We start from the raw sequence: 17,573 nt of genomic DNA on the forward strand, positions 1-17,573 counted from the left end.
CACCGCCGCCTCAGGGGTCAGCACGGCACCACGGCCCTGGGGTCAGAAGGGCACCGGGGCCCTGGGGGTCAGCACGGCCTCAGGGGTCAGCACGGCACCGCGGCCTCAGGGGTCAGCACGGCACCGCGGCCTCAGGGGTCAGCACGGCACCGCGGCCTCAGGGGTCAGCACGGCACCGCGGCCTCAGGGGTCAGCACGGCACCGCGGCCTCAGGGGTCAGCACGGCACCGCGGCCTCAGGGGTCAGCACGGCACCGCGGCCTCAGGGGTCAGCGCAGCCCAGGGGTCAGCATGGCATCGCAGCCTCAGGGGTCAGCACGGCTGAGGTCAGCACGACACCGCGGCCTCAGGGGTCAGCACGGCATCGCAGCCTCAGGGGTCAGCACGGCTCAGAGGTCAGCGCGACACCGCGGCCCCAGGGGTCGGCACGGCAGTCTTGCAGCGCTGGGGTCCTGGGTTCAAATCCCACCAAGAACAACACCTGCAATGAGTTTGCATGTTCTCCCCGTGTCTGCGGGGGTTTTTGATTTTCTCCCACACTCCAAAACCTACTGACCCCTCTCCGGTACTTTCTGTTGGACCCGGCCATTCGCACAGCGGAGGTACAAGTTCTCCCCATAGTGTCCAAATAATTCCGCCCCACTGTGGTTAATACCAATGCACCCAGCAGTATGTGATCGGATTTCCTAAATGCACTGAGCTCTGAACTTGCAGCCGGTCGTGACAACATAAGAAACAATATAGACATCGCGGGCGCTTCTTCATGTATGTACAGGTTTATGAGCATCTCCAATATATACACAGTCATTGTAAAAGGAACAGACAAAAATATATATTAATCTTAGAGGTCATTGGTGGAGAAAAAAAAAACCAAATCAGTGAGGTATCAGCACTTTAAAGGGATTGTCCACTACTAGAACACCCGCTTCTGATTCTACATTTTCCCCCCAGGTAAAATGATAAAGCCTATACTCACCTCCGGTACCGGTACCATGGCTCACAACTCACACGAGCCTCCCGCCCAATCAGCAACGGCTTCCTTCTCCCGCCTTTGGACCAAACGAACAATCAACAGAAAGTGAGTGCTACCGCTGTGCTCACTTCCTTTTAATGAACTCGTTTGGTCCAAAGGCGGGAGACGGAAGTCGGAGCTGATTGGACGATGGCTAGCGTGACGTCACAACTCCACGTGAGCCACGACACTGGTACGGGAGGTGAGTATAGGCTTTATTATTTTACCGGGGGGAAATGTGGAAGTATTCTAGTAGCGGACAACCCCTTTAACAAAGGTCTAATAGCCCCTTACTGCTAGGATTTATTCTTGGTCCTATATCAACAGTTTAGAAAAATCGGAGCTCCTCAGCCGGACTGAACGTGTTCCCGTTTCTTCTGGGCAAGCAGCGCCCGATATTTCTTGCGGTTCTCGTCGATGCTGCTCTGCAGGGAGGCGACTTCGGCAGCCAGGAGGATCCCTACAAGAAAGAAACCCGAGTGTGAACAGTGGCCAGGAACAGAGGTGGCACCACAGCCGCTCGGGACACTCACGCACCTTGCCGGAAGTTACTCTGCGCTTGCCGTAAACTTTGAGGGACCAAAACTCCGAACCAGCGCAGGGGGTCGTTAACCCCAGGAGATTTCGGCTTCTCACTTTCTTCTTTGGTACTGGCTTTCGGGACTTCGCTTTTATGACCCCGATGTCTCAGACCTAGTATAAAATAAAACATCCCGAATCATTGATCAATCTCAGATCCCGCACCCCTCCATTAAGGGTATTAGTGTAGCATGTGTCCACCTCTACCAAATGAAATAAAGTAAATAGACAGTAAAAATACAACAGTCCCCGGTAACCTGCTGCTGCCGCTAATGCTGAACCTGCTGTAATTCGCTTTCTGAAAGCAGCAAACCCCGATGACGAGCAGATCTCGCTGCTTGATCCTCGGTCGCAGTTAGGCTATGTGCGCACGCTGCGTACAGTCACTGCAGAAATATCTGCAGCGATCTGAAGAGCACACGTTCCAATCGCTGCAGAAAATGTCCGTAGTGGAAAAAAAAAACAAAAAGCCGATTCCATGCGCTCTGCCTGCAGCTCCTGCCATAGACAGAGCAGGGGCTGCAGGAAAAGCGCACGGAAGAAGTGACATGTCACTTCTTAGAACGCGCGCTTCGGGCAGCAGCGGAAGCGCTGCACTCTAAAACGCCACGTGCGCACGGCCCCTGCACAATCTCCATAGACTGTGCAGGGGACGCAGGACGCATGCAGTTACGCTGCGCTACAAAGCGCAGCGTAACTGCATGTAATTACGCAACGTGCGCACATAGCCTTAAACTGCAGACGCCTGGATCTGCCATTTTCTGTAGAGGAACTCAGTCAGTCGGAAAACGACTCACAATGACAATAGGGGTATTAGCGTAGCATGTATTTTTCCGACTGACTGAGGTCTTATGCATTTTTACAGTTTATTTACTTTGTTTGACAGAAATAAATCGACTGTCTGAGGTAATTTCTGGTCATTTTCCGATTGACTGAAGTCCTATGCATTTTTACTGTTTAGTTACTTTGTTTGACAAAAATATATTGACTGTCTGAGGTAATTTCTGGTAATTTTCTAACTGACTGAGGTCCTATGCATTTTTACTGTTTAGTTACTTTGTTTGTTTCATTTTGTAGAGGTGGACACATGCTACACTAATACGGTATTAGTGTAGCATGTGTCCACCTCTACAAAATGGTGTCCGACTAGGGCATTAGTGTAGCATGTGTCCACCTCTACAAAATGGTGTCCGACTAGGGTATTAGTGTAGCATGTGTCCACCTCTACAAAATGGTGTCCGACTAGGGTATTAGTGTAGCATGTATCCACCTCTACAAAATGGTGTCCGACTAGGGTATTAGTGTAGCATGTGTCCACCTCTACAAAATGGTGTCCGACTAGGGTATTAGTGTAGCATGTGTCCACCTCTACAAAATGGTGTCCGACTAGGGTATTAGTGTAGCATGTCTCCACCTCTACAAAATGGTGTCCGACTAGGGTATTAGTGTAGCATGCGTCCTCCTCTACAAAATGGTGTCCGACTAGGGTATTAGTGTAGCATGCGTCCACCTCTACAAAATGGTGTCCGACTAGGGTATTAGTGTAGCATGTCTCCACCTCTACAAAATGGTGTCCGACTAGGGTATTAGTGTAGCATGTGTCCACCTCTACAAAATGGTGTCCGACTAGGGTATTAGTGTAGCATGTGTCCACCTCTACAAAATGGTGTCCGACTAGGGTATTAGTGTAGCATGTGTCCACCTCTACAAAATGGTGTCCGACTAGGGTATTAGTGTAGCATGTGTCCACCTCTACAAAATGGTGTCCGACTAGGGTATTAGTGTAGCATGTCTCCACCTCTACAAAATGGTGTCCGACTAGGGTATTAGTGTAGCATGTGTCCTCCTCTACAAAATGGTGTCCGACTAGGGTATTAGTGTAGCATGCGTCCACCTCTACAAAATGGTGTCCGACTAGGGTATTAGTGTAGCATGTCTCCACCTCTACAAAATGGTGTCCGACTAGGGTATTAGTGTAGCATGTGTCCACCTCTACAAAATGGTGTCCGACTAGGGTATTAGTGTAGCATGTGTCCACCTCTACAAAATGGTGTCCGACTAGGGTATTAGTGTAGCATGTGTCCACCTCTACAAAATGGTGTCCGACTAGGGTATTAGTGTAGCATGTGTCCACCTCTACAAAATGGTGTCCGACTAGGGTATTAGTGTAGCATGTCTCCACCTCTACAAAATGGTGTCCGACTAGGGTATTAGTGTAGCATGTGTCCTCCTCTACAAAATGGTGTCCGACTAGGGTATTAGTGTAGCATGCGTCCACCTCTACAAAATGGTGTCCGACTAGGGTATTAGTGTAGCATGTCTCCACCTCTACAAAATGGTGTCCGACTAGGGTATTAGTGTAGCATGTGTCCTCCTCTACAAAATGGTGTCCGACTAGGGTATTAGTGTAGCATGCGTCTACCTCTACAAAATGGTGTCCGACTAGGGTATTAGTATAGCATGTGTCCACCTCTACTAAATGGTGTCCGACTAGGGTATTAGTATAGCATGTGTCCACCTCTACAAAATGGTGTCCGACTAGGGTATTAGTGTAGCATGTGTCCACCTCTACAAAATGGTGTCCGACTAGGGTATTAGTGTAGCATGTGTCCACCTCTACAAAATGGTGTCCGACTAGGGTATTAGTGTAGCATGTGTCCACCTCTACAAAATGGTGTCCGACTAGGGTATTAGTGTAGCATGTGTCCACCTCTACAAAATGGTGTCCGACTAGGGTATTAGTGTAGCATGTGTCCACCTCTACAAAATGGTGTCCGACTAGGGTATTAGTGTAGCATGTATCCACCTCTACAAAATGGTGTCCGACTAGGGTATTAGTATAGCATGTCTCCACCTCTACAAAATGGTGTCCGACTAGGGTATTAGTGTAGCATGTGTCCACCTCTACAAAATGGTGTCCGACTAGGGTATTAGTGTAGCATGTCTCCACCTCTACAAAATGGTGTCCGACTAGGGTATTAGTATAGCATGTGTCCACCTCTACTAAATGGTGTCCGACTAGGGTATTAATGTAGCATGTGTCCACCTCTACAAAATGGTGTCCGACTAGGGTATTAGTATAGCATGTGTCCACCTCTACAAAATGGTGTCCGACTAGGGTATTAGTGTAGCATGTATCCACCTCTACAAAATGGTGTCCGACTAGGGTATTAGTGTAGCATGTCTCCACCTCTACAAAATGGTGTCCGACTAGGGTATTAGTGTAGCATGTCTCCACCTCTACAAAATGGTGTCCGACTAGGGTATTAGTATAGCATGTGTCCACCTCTACTAAATGGTGTCCGACTAGGGTATTAATGTAGCATGTGTCCACCTCTACAAAATGGTGTCCGACTAGGGTTATTAGTGTAGCATGTGTCCTCTACAAAATGGTGTCCGATTAGGGTATTAGTGTAGCATGTGTCCACCTCTACAAAATGGTGTCCGACTAGGGTATTAGTGTAGCATGTGTCCACCTCTACAAAATGGTGTCCGACTAGGGTATTAGTATAGCATGTGTCCACCTCTACAAAATGGTGTCCGACTAGGGTATTAGTGTAGCATGTGTCCTCCTCTACAAAATGGTGTCCGACTAGGGTATTAGTATAGCATTTGTCCACCTCTACAAAATGGTGTCCGACTAGGGTATTAGTGTAGCATGCGTCCACCTCTACAAAATGGTGTCCGATTAGGGTATTAGTGTAGCATGTCTCCACCTCTACAAAATGGTGTCCGACTAGGGTATTAGTGTAGCATGCGTCCACCTCTACAAAATGGTGTCCGATTAGGGTATTAGTGTAGCATGTGTCCACCTCTACAAAATGGTGTCCGATTAGGGTATTAGTGTAGCATGTGTCCTCCTCTACAAAATGGTGTCCGACTAGGGTATTAGTATAGCATGTTTCCTCTTCTACAAAATGGTGTCCGACTAGGGTATTAGTGTAGCATGTGTCCACCTCTACAAAATGGTGTCCGATTAGGGTATTAGTGTAGCATGTGTCCTCCTCTACAAAATGGTGTCCGACTAGGGTATTAGTATAGCATGTGTCCTCTTCTACAAAATGGTGTCCGATTAGGGTATTAGTGTAGCATGTGTCCACCTCTACAAAATGGTGTCCGACTAGGGTATTAGTGTAGCATTTTGTAGAGGAGGACACATGCTACACTAATACCTCCATTGTGTGTGACCCCCCACTCCTCCTACCCAGGAGCAAACTCCTAGAGGTCACTGCAGCCCCCTAAGATGGGTCCTCCTCCACATATGGTCTCACCGTGATCTGCGGCCCCAATATCCTCCACCTCCGGGAGCTTCCGCTCCGTCACTTTGTCCTGCGTCTCCGGCTGAACGCGTTCTGCAGTGAATGTGGTCCCCCCATCGTCCGCAGCGCTGCACAGACAGGAGAAAGATGGCGGAATCACTGCGGCTGTGTATGATTGTCAGGACATGCTGGGAGCTGTAGTCACACAATGGTTGATGATACAGACGTCCGAGGCTGCGGTGCTACAGGTGAGGAGCAATGCTATATGGCCATAGTTATCCCTACACACAGGTGCAGGACGCTGCGGACCCCGCAGACCACCCGCTTCATCAGCTTCATGAACCAGTGTCAGTGTGACCGCATGATTTCATGGTGGGATATTTCTGCTGTGACCATACAGAGCAGAAAATACAGAAAAATAAAGGATATATGGAAGAAATAAAATACCGCCCTCACCTGTCCTGGACAAACGAGGAAGGCGTCATCTCTGGCGTATACTGCAGCGAGGACACGGACTTGTTCCCCATAGAATACCGCGACTGAGAAAGGCAGAGCCATCCCTGAGAACGACACATATAATACCGATTATATCTGTAATAATACCGCCAGATATACACATAATACCGTCACACACAGATATGTATAATACTACCACATATACACATAACACAGCCAGACACTGAGATATGATACAACCAGACAGTGAGATGTTATATATAATACTTCTAGATATACACATAATACCGCCAGACCCTGAGATATCATGTAGAATACCACCAGAAATACACATAATACCGCCAGACACTGAGATATCATGTTTAATACCACGAGATATACATATAATACCACTAGACACTGAGATATCATGTATAATACCGCCAGATATACACATAATACCATCAGACACTGTGATATCATGTATAATACCACCAGAAATACATATAATACCACCAGACACTGAGATATCATGTATAATACCACCAGAAATACATATAATACCACCAGACACTGAGATTTCATGTATAATACCGCCACATATACACAAAATACCACCAGACACTGAGATATCATGTATAATACCGCCAGATATACACATACCACCAGACACTAAGATATCATGTATAATACCGCCATATATACACATAATACCACCAGACACTGAGATATCATGTATAATACCGCCAGATATACACATAATACCACCAGACACTAAGATATCATGTATAATACCGCCACATATACACATACCACCAGACACTGAGATATCATGTATAATACCGCCACATATACACATAATGCCACCAGACACTGAGACATCATGTATAATACCGCCAGATATACACATAATACCATCAGACACTGAGATATCATGTATAATACCACCAGATATACACATAATACCACCAGACACTGAGATATCATGTATAATACCGCCACATATACACATAATAGCACCAGGCACTGAGATATCATGTATAATACCGCCACATATACACATAATAGCACCAGACACTGAGATATCATGTATAATACCGCCACATATACACATAATAGCACCAGACACTGAGATATCATGTATAATACCGCCACATATACACATAATAGCACCAGACACTGAAATATCATGTATAATACCGCCACATATACACATAATACCACCAGACACTGAGATATCATGTATAATACCGCCAGATATACACATAATACCACCAGACACTGAGATATCATGTATAATACCGCCACATATACACATAATACCACCAGACACTGAGATATCATGTATAATACCGCCAGATATACACATAATACCACCAGACACTGAGATATCATGTATAATACCGCCACATATACACATACCACCACACACTGAGATATCATGTATAATACCGCCAGATATACACATAATACCACCAGACACTGTGATATCATGTATAATACCGCCAGATATACACATACCACCAAACACTGAGATATCATGTATAATACCGCCAGATATACACATAATGCCACCAGACACTGAGATATCATGTATAATACCGCCAGACACTGAGATATAACGCATAATACCGCCAGACACTGAGATATCATGTATAATACCGTCAGACACTGGGAAATGAGCTATAAGACCACCGGTGTAGCTGTATATCCGTGTATGAGACGAGCGCTCATCACTCACCTGCTCTATGACACCGTTCAGACATTGTCTCTTCTCCTTCAGATCTTCCAGGTCGTCCATCACTCTCAGGAGCATTCGATCCAGACGCTGATTCACGTCCTCCAGAGTCTCATCCACAGAAGGCGCCATGTTTGTGGTGGAGGAACCTGAGAAGAAGCGTGAAAACTGATGTACAAATACATGTATCAGCTGTGTATCTAATCCTCTCCTGTGTGACACTGTCTGCTGAGCTGTGTATCTAATCCTCTCCTGTGTGATACTGTCTGCTGAGCTGTGTATCTAATCCTCTCCTGTGTGATATAGTCTTCTGAGCTGTGTATCTAATCCTCTCCTGTGTGACACTGTCTGCTGAGCTGTGTATCTAATCCTCTCCTGTGTGATACTGTCTGCTGAGCAGTGTATCTAATCCTCTCCTGTGTGATACTGTCTGCTGAGCAGTGTATCTAATCCTCTCCTGTGTGATGCTGCCTGCTGAGCTGTGTATCTAATCCTCTCCTGTGTGATACTGTCTGCTCAGCTGTGTATCTAATCCTCTCCTGTGTGATACTGTCTGCTGAGCAGTGTATCTAATCCTCTCCTGTGCGATGCTGCCTGCTGAGCAGTGTATCTAATCCTCTCCTGTGCGATGCTGCCTGCTGAGCATCTAATCCTCTCCTGTGTGATACTGTCTGCTGAGCTGTGTATCTAATCCTCTCCTGTGTGATACTGTCTGATGAGCTGTGTATTTAATCCTCTCCTGTGTGATACTGTCTGCTGAGCTGTGTATCTAATCCTCTCCTGTGTGATACTGTCTGCTGAGCAGTGTATCTAATCCTCTCCTGTGTGATACTTTCTGCTGAGCAGTGTATCTAATCCTCTCCTGTGTGATACTGTCTGCTGAGCAGTGTATCTAATCCTCTCCTGTGTGATACTGTCTGCTGAGCAGTGTATCTAATCCTCTCCTGTGTGATACTGTCTGCTGAGCAGTGTATCTAATCCTCTCCTGTGTGATACTGTCTGCTGAGCCGTGTATCTAATCCTCTCCTGTGTGACACTGTCTGCTGAGCCGTGTATCTAATCCTCTCCTGTGTGATACTGTCTGCTGAGCCGTGTATCTAATCCTATCCTGTGTGATACTGTCTGCTGAGCTGTGTATTTAATCCTCTCCTGTGTGATACTGTCTGCTGAGCAGTGTATCTAATCCTCTCCTGTGTGATACTGTCTGCTGAGCAGTGTATCTAATCCTCTCCTGTGTGATACTGTCTGCTGAGCAGTGTATCTAATCCTCTCCTGTGTGATACTGTCTGCTGAGCAGTGTATCTAATCCTCTCCTGTGTGATACTGTCTGCTGAGCTCTGTATCTAATCCTATCCTGTGTGATACTGTCTGCTGAGCTGTGTATCTAATCCTGTCCTGTGTGATACTGTCTGCTGAGCTGTGCATCTAATCCTGTCATGTGTGATACTGTCTGCTGAGCTGTGTATCTAATCCTCTCCTGTGTAATACTGTCTGCTGAGCTGTGTATCTAATCCTGTCCTGTGTGATACTGTCTGCTGAGCTGTGTATCTAATCCTCTCCTGTGTGATACTGTCTGCTGAGCTGTGTATCTAATCCCCTCCTGTGTAATACTGTCTGCTGAGCTGTGTATCTAATCCTGTCCTGTGTGATACTGTCTGCTGAGCTGTGTATCTAATCCTCTCCTGTGTGATACTGTCTGCTGAGCTGTGTATCTAATCCTAGCCTGTGTGATACAGTCTGCTGAGCTGTGTATCTAATCCTCTCCTGTGTGATACTGTCTGCTGAGCTGTGTATCTAATCCTCTCCTGTGTGATACTGTCTGCTGAGCTGTGTATCTAATCCTCTCCTGTGTGATACTGTCTGCTGAGCCGTGTATCTAATCCTCTCCTGTGTGCTGAGCCGTGTATCTAATCCTCTCCTGTGTGATACTGTCTGCTGAGCTGTGTATCTAATCCTCTCCTGTGTGATACTGTGTGCTGAGCTGTGCATCTAATCCTGTCCTGTGTGATACTGTCTGCTGAGCTCTGTATCTAATCCTGTCCTGTGTGATACTGTCTGCTGAGCTCTGTATCTAATCCTGTCCTGTGTGATACTGTCTGCTGGGCTGTGTATCTAATCCTCTCCTGTGTAATGCTGTCTGCTGAGCTGTATATCTAATCCTCTCCTGTGTAATACTGTCTGCTGAGCTGTGTATCTAATCCTCTCCTGTGTGATACTGTCTGCTGAGCAGTGTATCTAATCCTCTCCTGTGTGATACTGTGTGCTGAGCTGTGTATCTAATCCTCTCCTGTGTGATACTGTCTGCTGAGCTGTGTATCTAATCCTCTCCTGTGTGATACTGTCTGCTGAGCTCTGTATCTAATACTATCCTGTGTGATACTGTCTGCTGAGCTGTGTATCTAATCCTGTCCTGTGTGATACTGTCTGCTGAGTTGTGCATCTAATCCTGTCCTGTGTGATACTGTCTGCTGAGCTGTGTATCTAATCCTCTCCTGTGTGATACTGTCTGCTGAGCTGTGTATCTAATCCTAGCCTGTGTGATACAGTCTGCTGAGCTGTGTATCTAATCCTCTCCTGTGTGATACTGTCTGCTGAGCTGTGTATCTAATCCTCTCCTGTGTGATACTGTCTGCTGAGCTGTGTATCTAATCCTCTCCTGTGTGATACTGTCTGCTGAGCCGTGTATCTAATCCTCTCCTGTGTGCTGAGCTGTGTATCTAATCCTCTCCTGTGTGATACTGTCTGCTGAGCTGTGTATCTAATCCTCTCCTGTGTGATACTGTGTGCTGAGCTGTGCATCTAATCCTGTCCTGTGTGATACTGTCTGCTGAGCTCTGTATCTAATCCTGTCCTGTGTGATACTGTCTGCTGAGCTCTGTATCTAATCCTGTCCTGTGTGATACTGTCTGCTGAGCTGTATATCTAATCCTCTCCTGTGTGATACTGTCTGCTGAGCTGTGTATCTAATCCTCTCCTGTGTGATACTGTCTGCTGAGCTCTGTATCTAATACTATCCTGTGTGATACTGTCTGCTGAGCTGTGTATCTAATCCTGTCCTGTGTGATACTGTCTGCTGAGTTGTGCATCTAATCCTGTCCTGTGTGATACTGTCTGCTGAGCTGTGTATCTAATCCTCTCCTGTGTGATACTGTCTGCTGAGCTGTGTATCTAATCCTAGCCTGTGTGATACAGTCTGCTGAGCTGTGTATCTAATCCTCTCCTGTGTGATACTGTCTGCTGAGCTGTGTATCTAATCCTCTCCTGTGTGATACTGTCTGCTGAGCTGTGTATCTAATCCTCTCCTGTGTGATACTGTCTGCTGAGCCGTGTATCTAATCCTCTCCTGTGTGCTGAGCTGTGTATCTAATCCTCTCCTGTGTGATACTGTCTGCTGAGCTGTGTATCTAATCCTCTCCTGTGTGATACTGTGTGCTGAGCTGTGCATCTAATCCTGTCCTGTGTGATACTGTCTGCTGAGCTCTGTATCTAATCCTGTCCTGTGTGATACTGTCTGCTGAGCTCTGTATCTAATCCTGTCCTGTGTGATACTGTCTGCTGAGCTGTATATCTAATCCTCTCCTGTGTAATACTGTCTGCTGAGCTGTGTATCTAATCCTCTCCTGTGTGATACTGTCTGCTGAGCTGTGTATCTAATCCTCTCCTGTGTGATACTGTGTGCTGAGCTGTGTATCTAATCCTCTCCTGTGTGATACTGTCTGCTGAGCTGTGTATCTAATCCTGTCCTGTGTGATACTGTGTGCTGAGCGGTGTATCTAATCCTGTCCTGTGTGATACTGTGTGCTGAGCGGTGTATCTAATCCTGTCCTGTGTGATACTGTGTGCTGAGCGGTGTATCTAATCCTATCCTGTGATACTGTCTGTTGAGCTGTGTATCTAATCCACTCCTGTGTGATACTGTCTGCTGAGCCGTGTATCTAATCCTATCCTGTGTGATACTGTCTGCTGAGCAGTGTATCTAATCCTCTCCTGTGTGATACTGTCTGCTGAGCAGTGTATCTAATCCTCTCTTGTGTGATACTGTCTGCTGAGCCGTGTATCTAATCCTGTCCTGTGTGATACTGTCTGCTGAGCTGTGTATCTAATCCTCTCCTGTGTGATACTGTCTGCTGAGCTGTGTATCTAATCCTCTCCTGTGTGATACTGTGTGCTGAGCCGTGTATCTAATCCTGTCCTGTGTGATACTGTCTGCTGAGCTGTGTATCTAATCCTCTCCTGTGTGATACTGTCTGCTGAGCAGTGTATCTAATCCTATCCTGTGTGATACTGTCTGCTGAGCTGTGTATCTAATCCTCTCCTGTGTGATACTGTCTGCTGAGCTGTGTATCTAATCTTCTCCTGTGTGATACTGTCTGCTGAGCAGTGTATCTAATCCTGTCCTGTGTGATACTGTCTACTGAGCTGTGTATCTAATCCTCTCCTGTGTGATACTGTCTGCTGAGCTGTGTATCTAATCCTCTCCTGTGTGATACTGTGTGCTGAGCCGTGTATCTAATCCTATCCTGTGTGATACTGTGTGCTGAGCCGTGTATCTAATCCTCTCCTGTGTGATACTGTCTGCTGAGCCGTGTATCTAATCCTATCCTGTGTGATACTGTCTGCTGAGCTGTGTATCTAATCCACTCCTGTGTGATACTGTCTGCTGAGCCGTGTATCTAATCCTCTCCTGTGTGATTCTGTCTGCTGAGCAGTGTATCTAATCCTCTCCTGTGTGATACTGTGTGCTGAGCTGTGTATCTAATTCTCTCCTGTGTGATACTGTCTGCTGAGCTGTATATCTAATCCTCTCCTGTGTAATACTGTCTGCTGAGCTGTGTATCTAATCCTCTCCTGTGTGATACTGTCTGCTGAGCCGTGTATCTAATCCTCTCCTGTGTGATACTGTCTGCTGAGCCGTGTATCTAATCCTCTCCTGTGTGATACTGTCTGCTGAGCTGTGTATCTAATCCTCTCCTGTGTGATACTGTGTGCTGAGCTGTGTATCTAATCCTATCCTGTGTGATACTGTGTGCTGAGCTGTGTATCTAATCCTCTCCTGTGTGATACTGTCTGCTGAGCAGTGTATCTAATTCTCTCCTGTGTGATACTGTCTGCTGAGCTGTGTATCTAATCCTGTCCTGTGTGATACTGTGTGCTGAGCGGTGTATCTAATCCTGTCCTGTGTGATACTGTGTGCTGAGCGGTGTATCTAATCCTGTCCTGTGTGATACTGTCTGCTGAGCGGTGTATCTAATCCTATCCTGTGTGATACTGTCTGTTGAGCTGTGTATCTAATCCTCTCCTGTGTGATACTGTCTGCTGAGCTGTGTATCTAATCCTCTCCTGTGTGATACTGTGTGCTGAGCCGTGTATCTAATCCTGTCCTGTGTGATACTGTCTACTGAGCTGTGTATCTAATCCTCTCCTGTGTGATACTGTCTGCTGAGCTGTGTATCTAATCCTCTCCTGTGTGATACTGTCTGCTGAGCTGTGTATCTAATTCTCTCCTGTGTGATACTGTCTGCTGAGCCGTGTATCTAATCCTCTCCTGTGTGATACTGTCTGCTGAGCAGTGTATCTAATCCTCTCCTGTGTGATACTGTCTGCTGAGCAGTGTATCTAATCCTCTCCTGTGTGATACTGTCTGCTGAGCGGTGTATCTAATCCTATCCTGTGTGATACTGTCTGTTGAGCTGTGTATCTAATCCACTCCTGTGTGATACTGTCTGCTGAGCCGTGTATCTAATCCTGTCCTGTGTGATACTGTCTGCTGAGCAGTGTATCTAATCCTCTCCTGTGTGATACTGTCTGCTGAGCAGTGTATCTAATCCTGTCCTGTGTGATACTGTCTGCTGAGCGGTGTATCTAATCCTATCCTGTGTGATACTGTCTGTTGAGCTGTGTATCTAATCCACTCCTGTGTGATACTGTCTGCTGAGCCGTGTATCTAATCCTGTCCTGTGTGATACTGTCTGCTGAGCTGTGTATCTAATCCTCTCCTGTGTGATACTGTCTGCTGAGCTGTGTATCTAATCCTGTCCTGTGTGATACTGTCTACTGAGCTGTGTATCTAATCCTCTCCTGTGTGATACTGTCTGCTGAGCTGTGTATCTAATCCTCTCCTGTGTGATACTGTGTGCTGAGCCGTGTATCTAATCCTATCCTGTGTGATACTGTGTGCTGAGCCGTGTATCTAATCCTCTCCTGTGTGATACTGTCTGCTGAGCCGTGTATCTAATCCTCTCCTGTGTGATACTGTCTGCTGAGCCGTGTATCTAATCCTATCCTGTGTGATACTGTCTGCTGAGCTGTGTATCTAATCCACTCCTGTGTGATACTGTGTGCTGAGCCGTGTATCTAATCCTCTCCTGTGTGATTCTGTCTGCTGAGCAGTGTATCTAATCCTCTCCTGTGTGATACTGTGTGCTGAGCTGTGTATCTAATTCTCTCCTGTGTGATACTGTCTGCTGAGCTGTATATCTAATCCTCTCCTGTGTAATACTGTCTGCTGAGCTGTGTATCTAATCCTCTCCTGTGTGATACTGTCTGCTGAGCAGTGTATCTAATTCTCTCCTGTGTGATACTGTCTGCTGAGCTGTGTATCTAATCCTGTCCTGTGTGATACTGTGTGCTGAGCGGTGTATCTAATCCTGTCCTGTGTGATACTGTGTGCTGAGCGGTGTATCTAATCCTGTCCTGTGTGATACTGTCTGCTGAGCGGTGTATCTAATCCTATCCTGTGTGATACTGTCTGTTGAGCTGTGTATCTAATCCACTCCTGTGTGATACTGTCTGCTGAGCCGTGTATCTAATCCTCTCTTGTGTGATACTGTCTGCTGAGCCGTGTATCTAATCCTCTCCTGTGTGATACTGTCTGCTGAGCTGTGTATCTAATCCTCTCCTGTGTGATACTGTGTGCTGAGCTGTGTATCTAATCCTATCCTGTGTGATACTGTGTGCTGAGCTGTGTATCTAATCCTCTCCTGTGTGATACTGTCTGCTGAGCCGTGTATCTAATCCTATCCTGTGTGATACTGTCTGCTGAGCAGTGTATCTAATTCTCTCCTGTGTGATACTGTCTGCTGAGCTGTGTATCTAATCCTGTCCTGTGTGATACTGTGTGCTGAGCGGTGTATCTAATCCTGTCCTGTGTGATACTGTGTGCTGAGCGGTGTATCTAATCCTGTCCTGTGTGATACTGTCTGCTGAGCGGTGTATCTAATCCTATCCTGTGTGATACTGTCTGTTGAGCTGTGTATCTAATCCTCTCCTGTGTGATACTGTCTGCTGAGCTGTGTATCTAATCCTCTCCTGTGTGATACTGTCTGCTGAGCTGTGTATCTAATCCTCTCCTGTGTGATACTGTGTGCTGAGCTGTGTATCTAATCCTTTCCTGTGTGATACTGTCTGCTGAGCCGTGTATCTAATCCTCTCCTGTGATACTGTCTGCTGAGCCGTGTATCTAATCCTCTCCTGTGTGATACTGTCTGCTGAGCCGTGTATCTAATCCTCTCCTGTGTGATACTGTCTGCTGAGCCGTGTATCTAATCCTCTCCTGTGTGATACGGTCTGCTGAGCAGTGTATCTAATCCTCTCCTGTGTGATACTGTCTGCTGAGCAGTGTATCTAATCCTATCCTGTGTGATACTGTCTGCTGAGCTGTGTATCTAATCCTCTCCTGTGTGATACTGTCTACTGAGCTGTGTATCTAATCCTCTCCTGTGTGATACTGTCTGCTGAGCAGTGTATCTAATCCTGTCCTGTGTGATACTGTCTACTGAGCTGTGTATCTAATCCTCTCCTGTGTGATACTGTCTGCTGAGCTGTGTATCTAATCCTCTCCTGTGTGATACTGTCTGCTGAGCTGTGTATCTAATTCTCTCCTGTGTGATACTGTCTGCTGAGCCGTGTATCTAATCCTCTCCTGTGTGATACTGTCTGCTGAGCAGTGTATCTAATCCTGTCCTGTGTGATACTGTGTGCTGAGCAGTGTATCTAATCCTCCCCTGTGTGATACTGTCTGCTGAGCTGTGTATCTAATCCTCTCCTGTGTGATACTGTGTGCTGCGCTGTGTATCTAATCCTCTCCTGTGTGATACTGTCTGCTGAGCTGTGTATCTAATCCTCTCCTGTGTGATACTGTCTGCTGAGCTGTGTATCTAATCCTGTCCTGTGTGATACTGTGTGCTGAGCTGTGTATCTAATCCTCTCCTGTGTGATACTGTGTGCTGCGCTGTGTATCTAATCCTGTCCTGTGTGATACTGTGTGCTGAGCTGTGTATCTAATCCTCTCCTGTGTGATACTGTCTGCTGAGCTGTGTATCTAATCCTGTCCTGTGTGATACTGTGTGCTGAGCTGTGTATCTAATCCTCTCCTGTGTGATACTGTGTGCTGCGCTGTGTATCTAATCCTGTCCTGTGTGATACTGTGTGCTGAGCTGTGTATCTAATCCTCTCCTGTGTGATACTGTGTGCTGAGCTGTGTATCTAATCCTCTCCTGTGTGATACTGTCTGCTGAGCTGTGTATCTAATCCTGTCCTGTGTGATACTGTCTGCTGAGCTGTGTATGTAATCCTCTCCTGTGTGATACTGTGTGCTGAGCTGTGTATCTAATCCTCTCCTGTGTGATACTGTCTGCTGAGCTGTGTATCTAATCCTCTCCTGTGTGATACTGTGTGCTGAGCAGTGTATCTAATCCTCTCCTGTGTGATACTGTGTGCTGCGCTGTGTATCTAATCCTCTCCTGTGTGATACTGTGTGCTGCGCTGTATGGTGTGAGCTCCTCTCTCCGGCCGCACAGACATCTTTTCCTCCCTGTATTATCTGTTCTCAGTCCCCATAATCAGCTCCTCACCTTCTGACATTATCTTCTCACATGACCTTCCCAACCCGGAAGTAGTCATCATCCTTCTTGCGTCACTTCCGGATATGGTGCGACTGGGGGGCGCCATGTTTACTGAGGGCATCTGATCTCTGGTTGCGGATTGGTCGGCAGGACGGGGAAGTTGTGCTGATCATTTCCACGTGTGAGAACCGGCCGGAACCATGGTGAGTACAGGCTGCGGGGTGATGTGATGCCCGTATACAGAGGTGTCCCATACATACAGAAGGGGGGCCTGTATATTTAGAGTTGTCCCTTTTATGTAGAGGATGCCCCCATATATAGAGGAGGGTCCCTGTCTGTCTGTACAGGGGGTCTCTGTGTGTAGAGGGGGGTCCCGTGTCTGTACAGGGGGTCTCTGTGTGTAGAGGGGGGTCCCGTGTCTGTACAGGGGGTCTCTGTGTGTAGAGGGGGGTCCCGCGTCTGTACAGGGGATCTCTGTGTGTAGAGGGGGGTCCCGCTTCTGTACAGGGGGTCTCTGTGTGTAGAGGGGGGTCCCGCTTCTGTACAGGGGGTCTCCGTGTGTAGAGGGGGGTCCCGCATCTGTACAGGGGGTCTCTGTGTGTAGAGGGGGGTCCCGCGTCTGTACAGGGGGTCTCCGTGTGTAGAGGGGTCTCCCGCGTCTGTACAGGGGGTCTCCCGCGTCTGTACAGGGGGTCTCCGTGTGTAGAG

General features: G+C 47.1%; 2 protein-coding genes across 3 annotated transcripts in view; one reads left to right on the plus strand and one right to left on the minus strand.

Moving 5' to 3' along the window:
* Positions 1 to 749: 749 nt before the first annotated feature.
* Positions 750 to 16,933, minus strand: LOC142280930 (vacuolar ATPase assembly protein VMA22-like). The gene is made up of 6 exons (XM_075332796.1): positions 16,875 to 16,933; positions 8,026 to 8,171; positions 6,306 to 6,409; positions 5,862 to 5,977; positions 1,549 to 1,704; positions 750 to 1,471 (listed from the first exon to the last, which is right to left on the minus strand). The coding sequence occupies exons 1-6, from the start codon at positions 16,924 to 16,926 to the stop codon at positions 1,359 to 1,361; spliced, it is 687 nt and encodes a 228-aa protein (XP_075188911.1). The 5' UTR covers positions 16,927 to 16,933; the 3' UTR covers positions 750 to 1,358.
* A 28-nt stretch (positions 16,934 to 16,961) lies between these two features.
* LOC142280929 (U3 small nucleolar ribonucleoprotein IMP4-like) overlaps positions 16,962 to 17,573 on the plus strand; it is a 33,883-nt gene continuing 33,271 nt past the window's right edge. For both annotated transcript variants that reach the window (XM_075332794.1, XM_075332795.1), the window contains exon 1: positions 16,962 to 17,068. In XM_075332794.1, the coding sequence (XP_075188909.1) occupies positions 17,066 to 17,068 (3 nt within the window). In that variant the 5' untranslated portion in view covers positions 16,962 to 17,065. The remainder of the gene's footprint in view (positions 17,069 to 17,573) is intronic.

This window comes from Anomaloglossus baeobatrachus, unplaced genomic scaffold (genome assembly GCF_048569485.1).
Source record: "Anomaloglossus baeobatrachus isolate aAnoBae1 unplaced genomic scaffold, aAnoBae1.hap1 Scaffold_464, whole genome shotgun sequence".
Taxonomy (NCBI): domain Eukaryota; kingdom Metazoa; phylum Chordata; class Amphibia; order Anura; family Aromobatidae; genus Anomaloglossus; species Anomaloglossus baeobatrachus.

Coding starts and splice junctions, on each gene's coding strand:
- LOC142280930 (XM_075332796.1), bottom strand. CDS start 16,926: ATGATGACTACTTCCGGGTTGGGAAGGTCATGTGAGAAGATAATGTCA. Junction 5,978..6,305: donor TCCTCGTTTGTCCAGGACAG/GTGAGGGCGGTA, acceptor CTGTCTGTGCAG/CGCTGCGGACGATGGGGGGA. Junction 1,705..5,861: donor TATTGGGGCCGCAGATCACG/GTGAGACCATAT, acceptor ATTTTATACTAG/GTCTGAGACATCGGGGTCAT.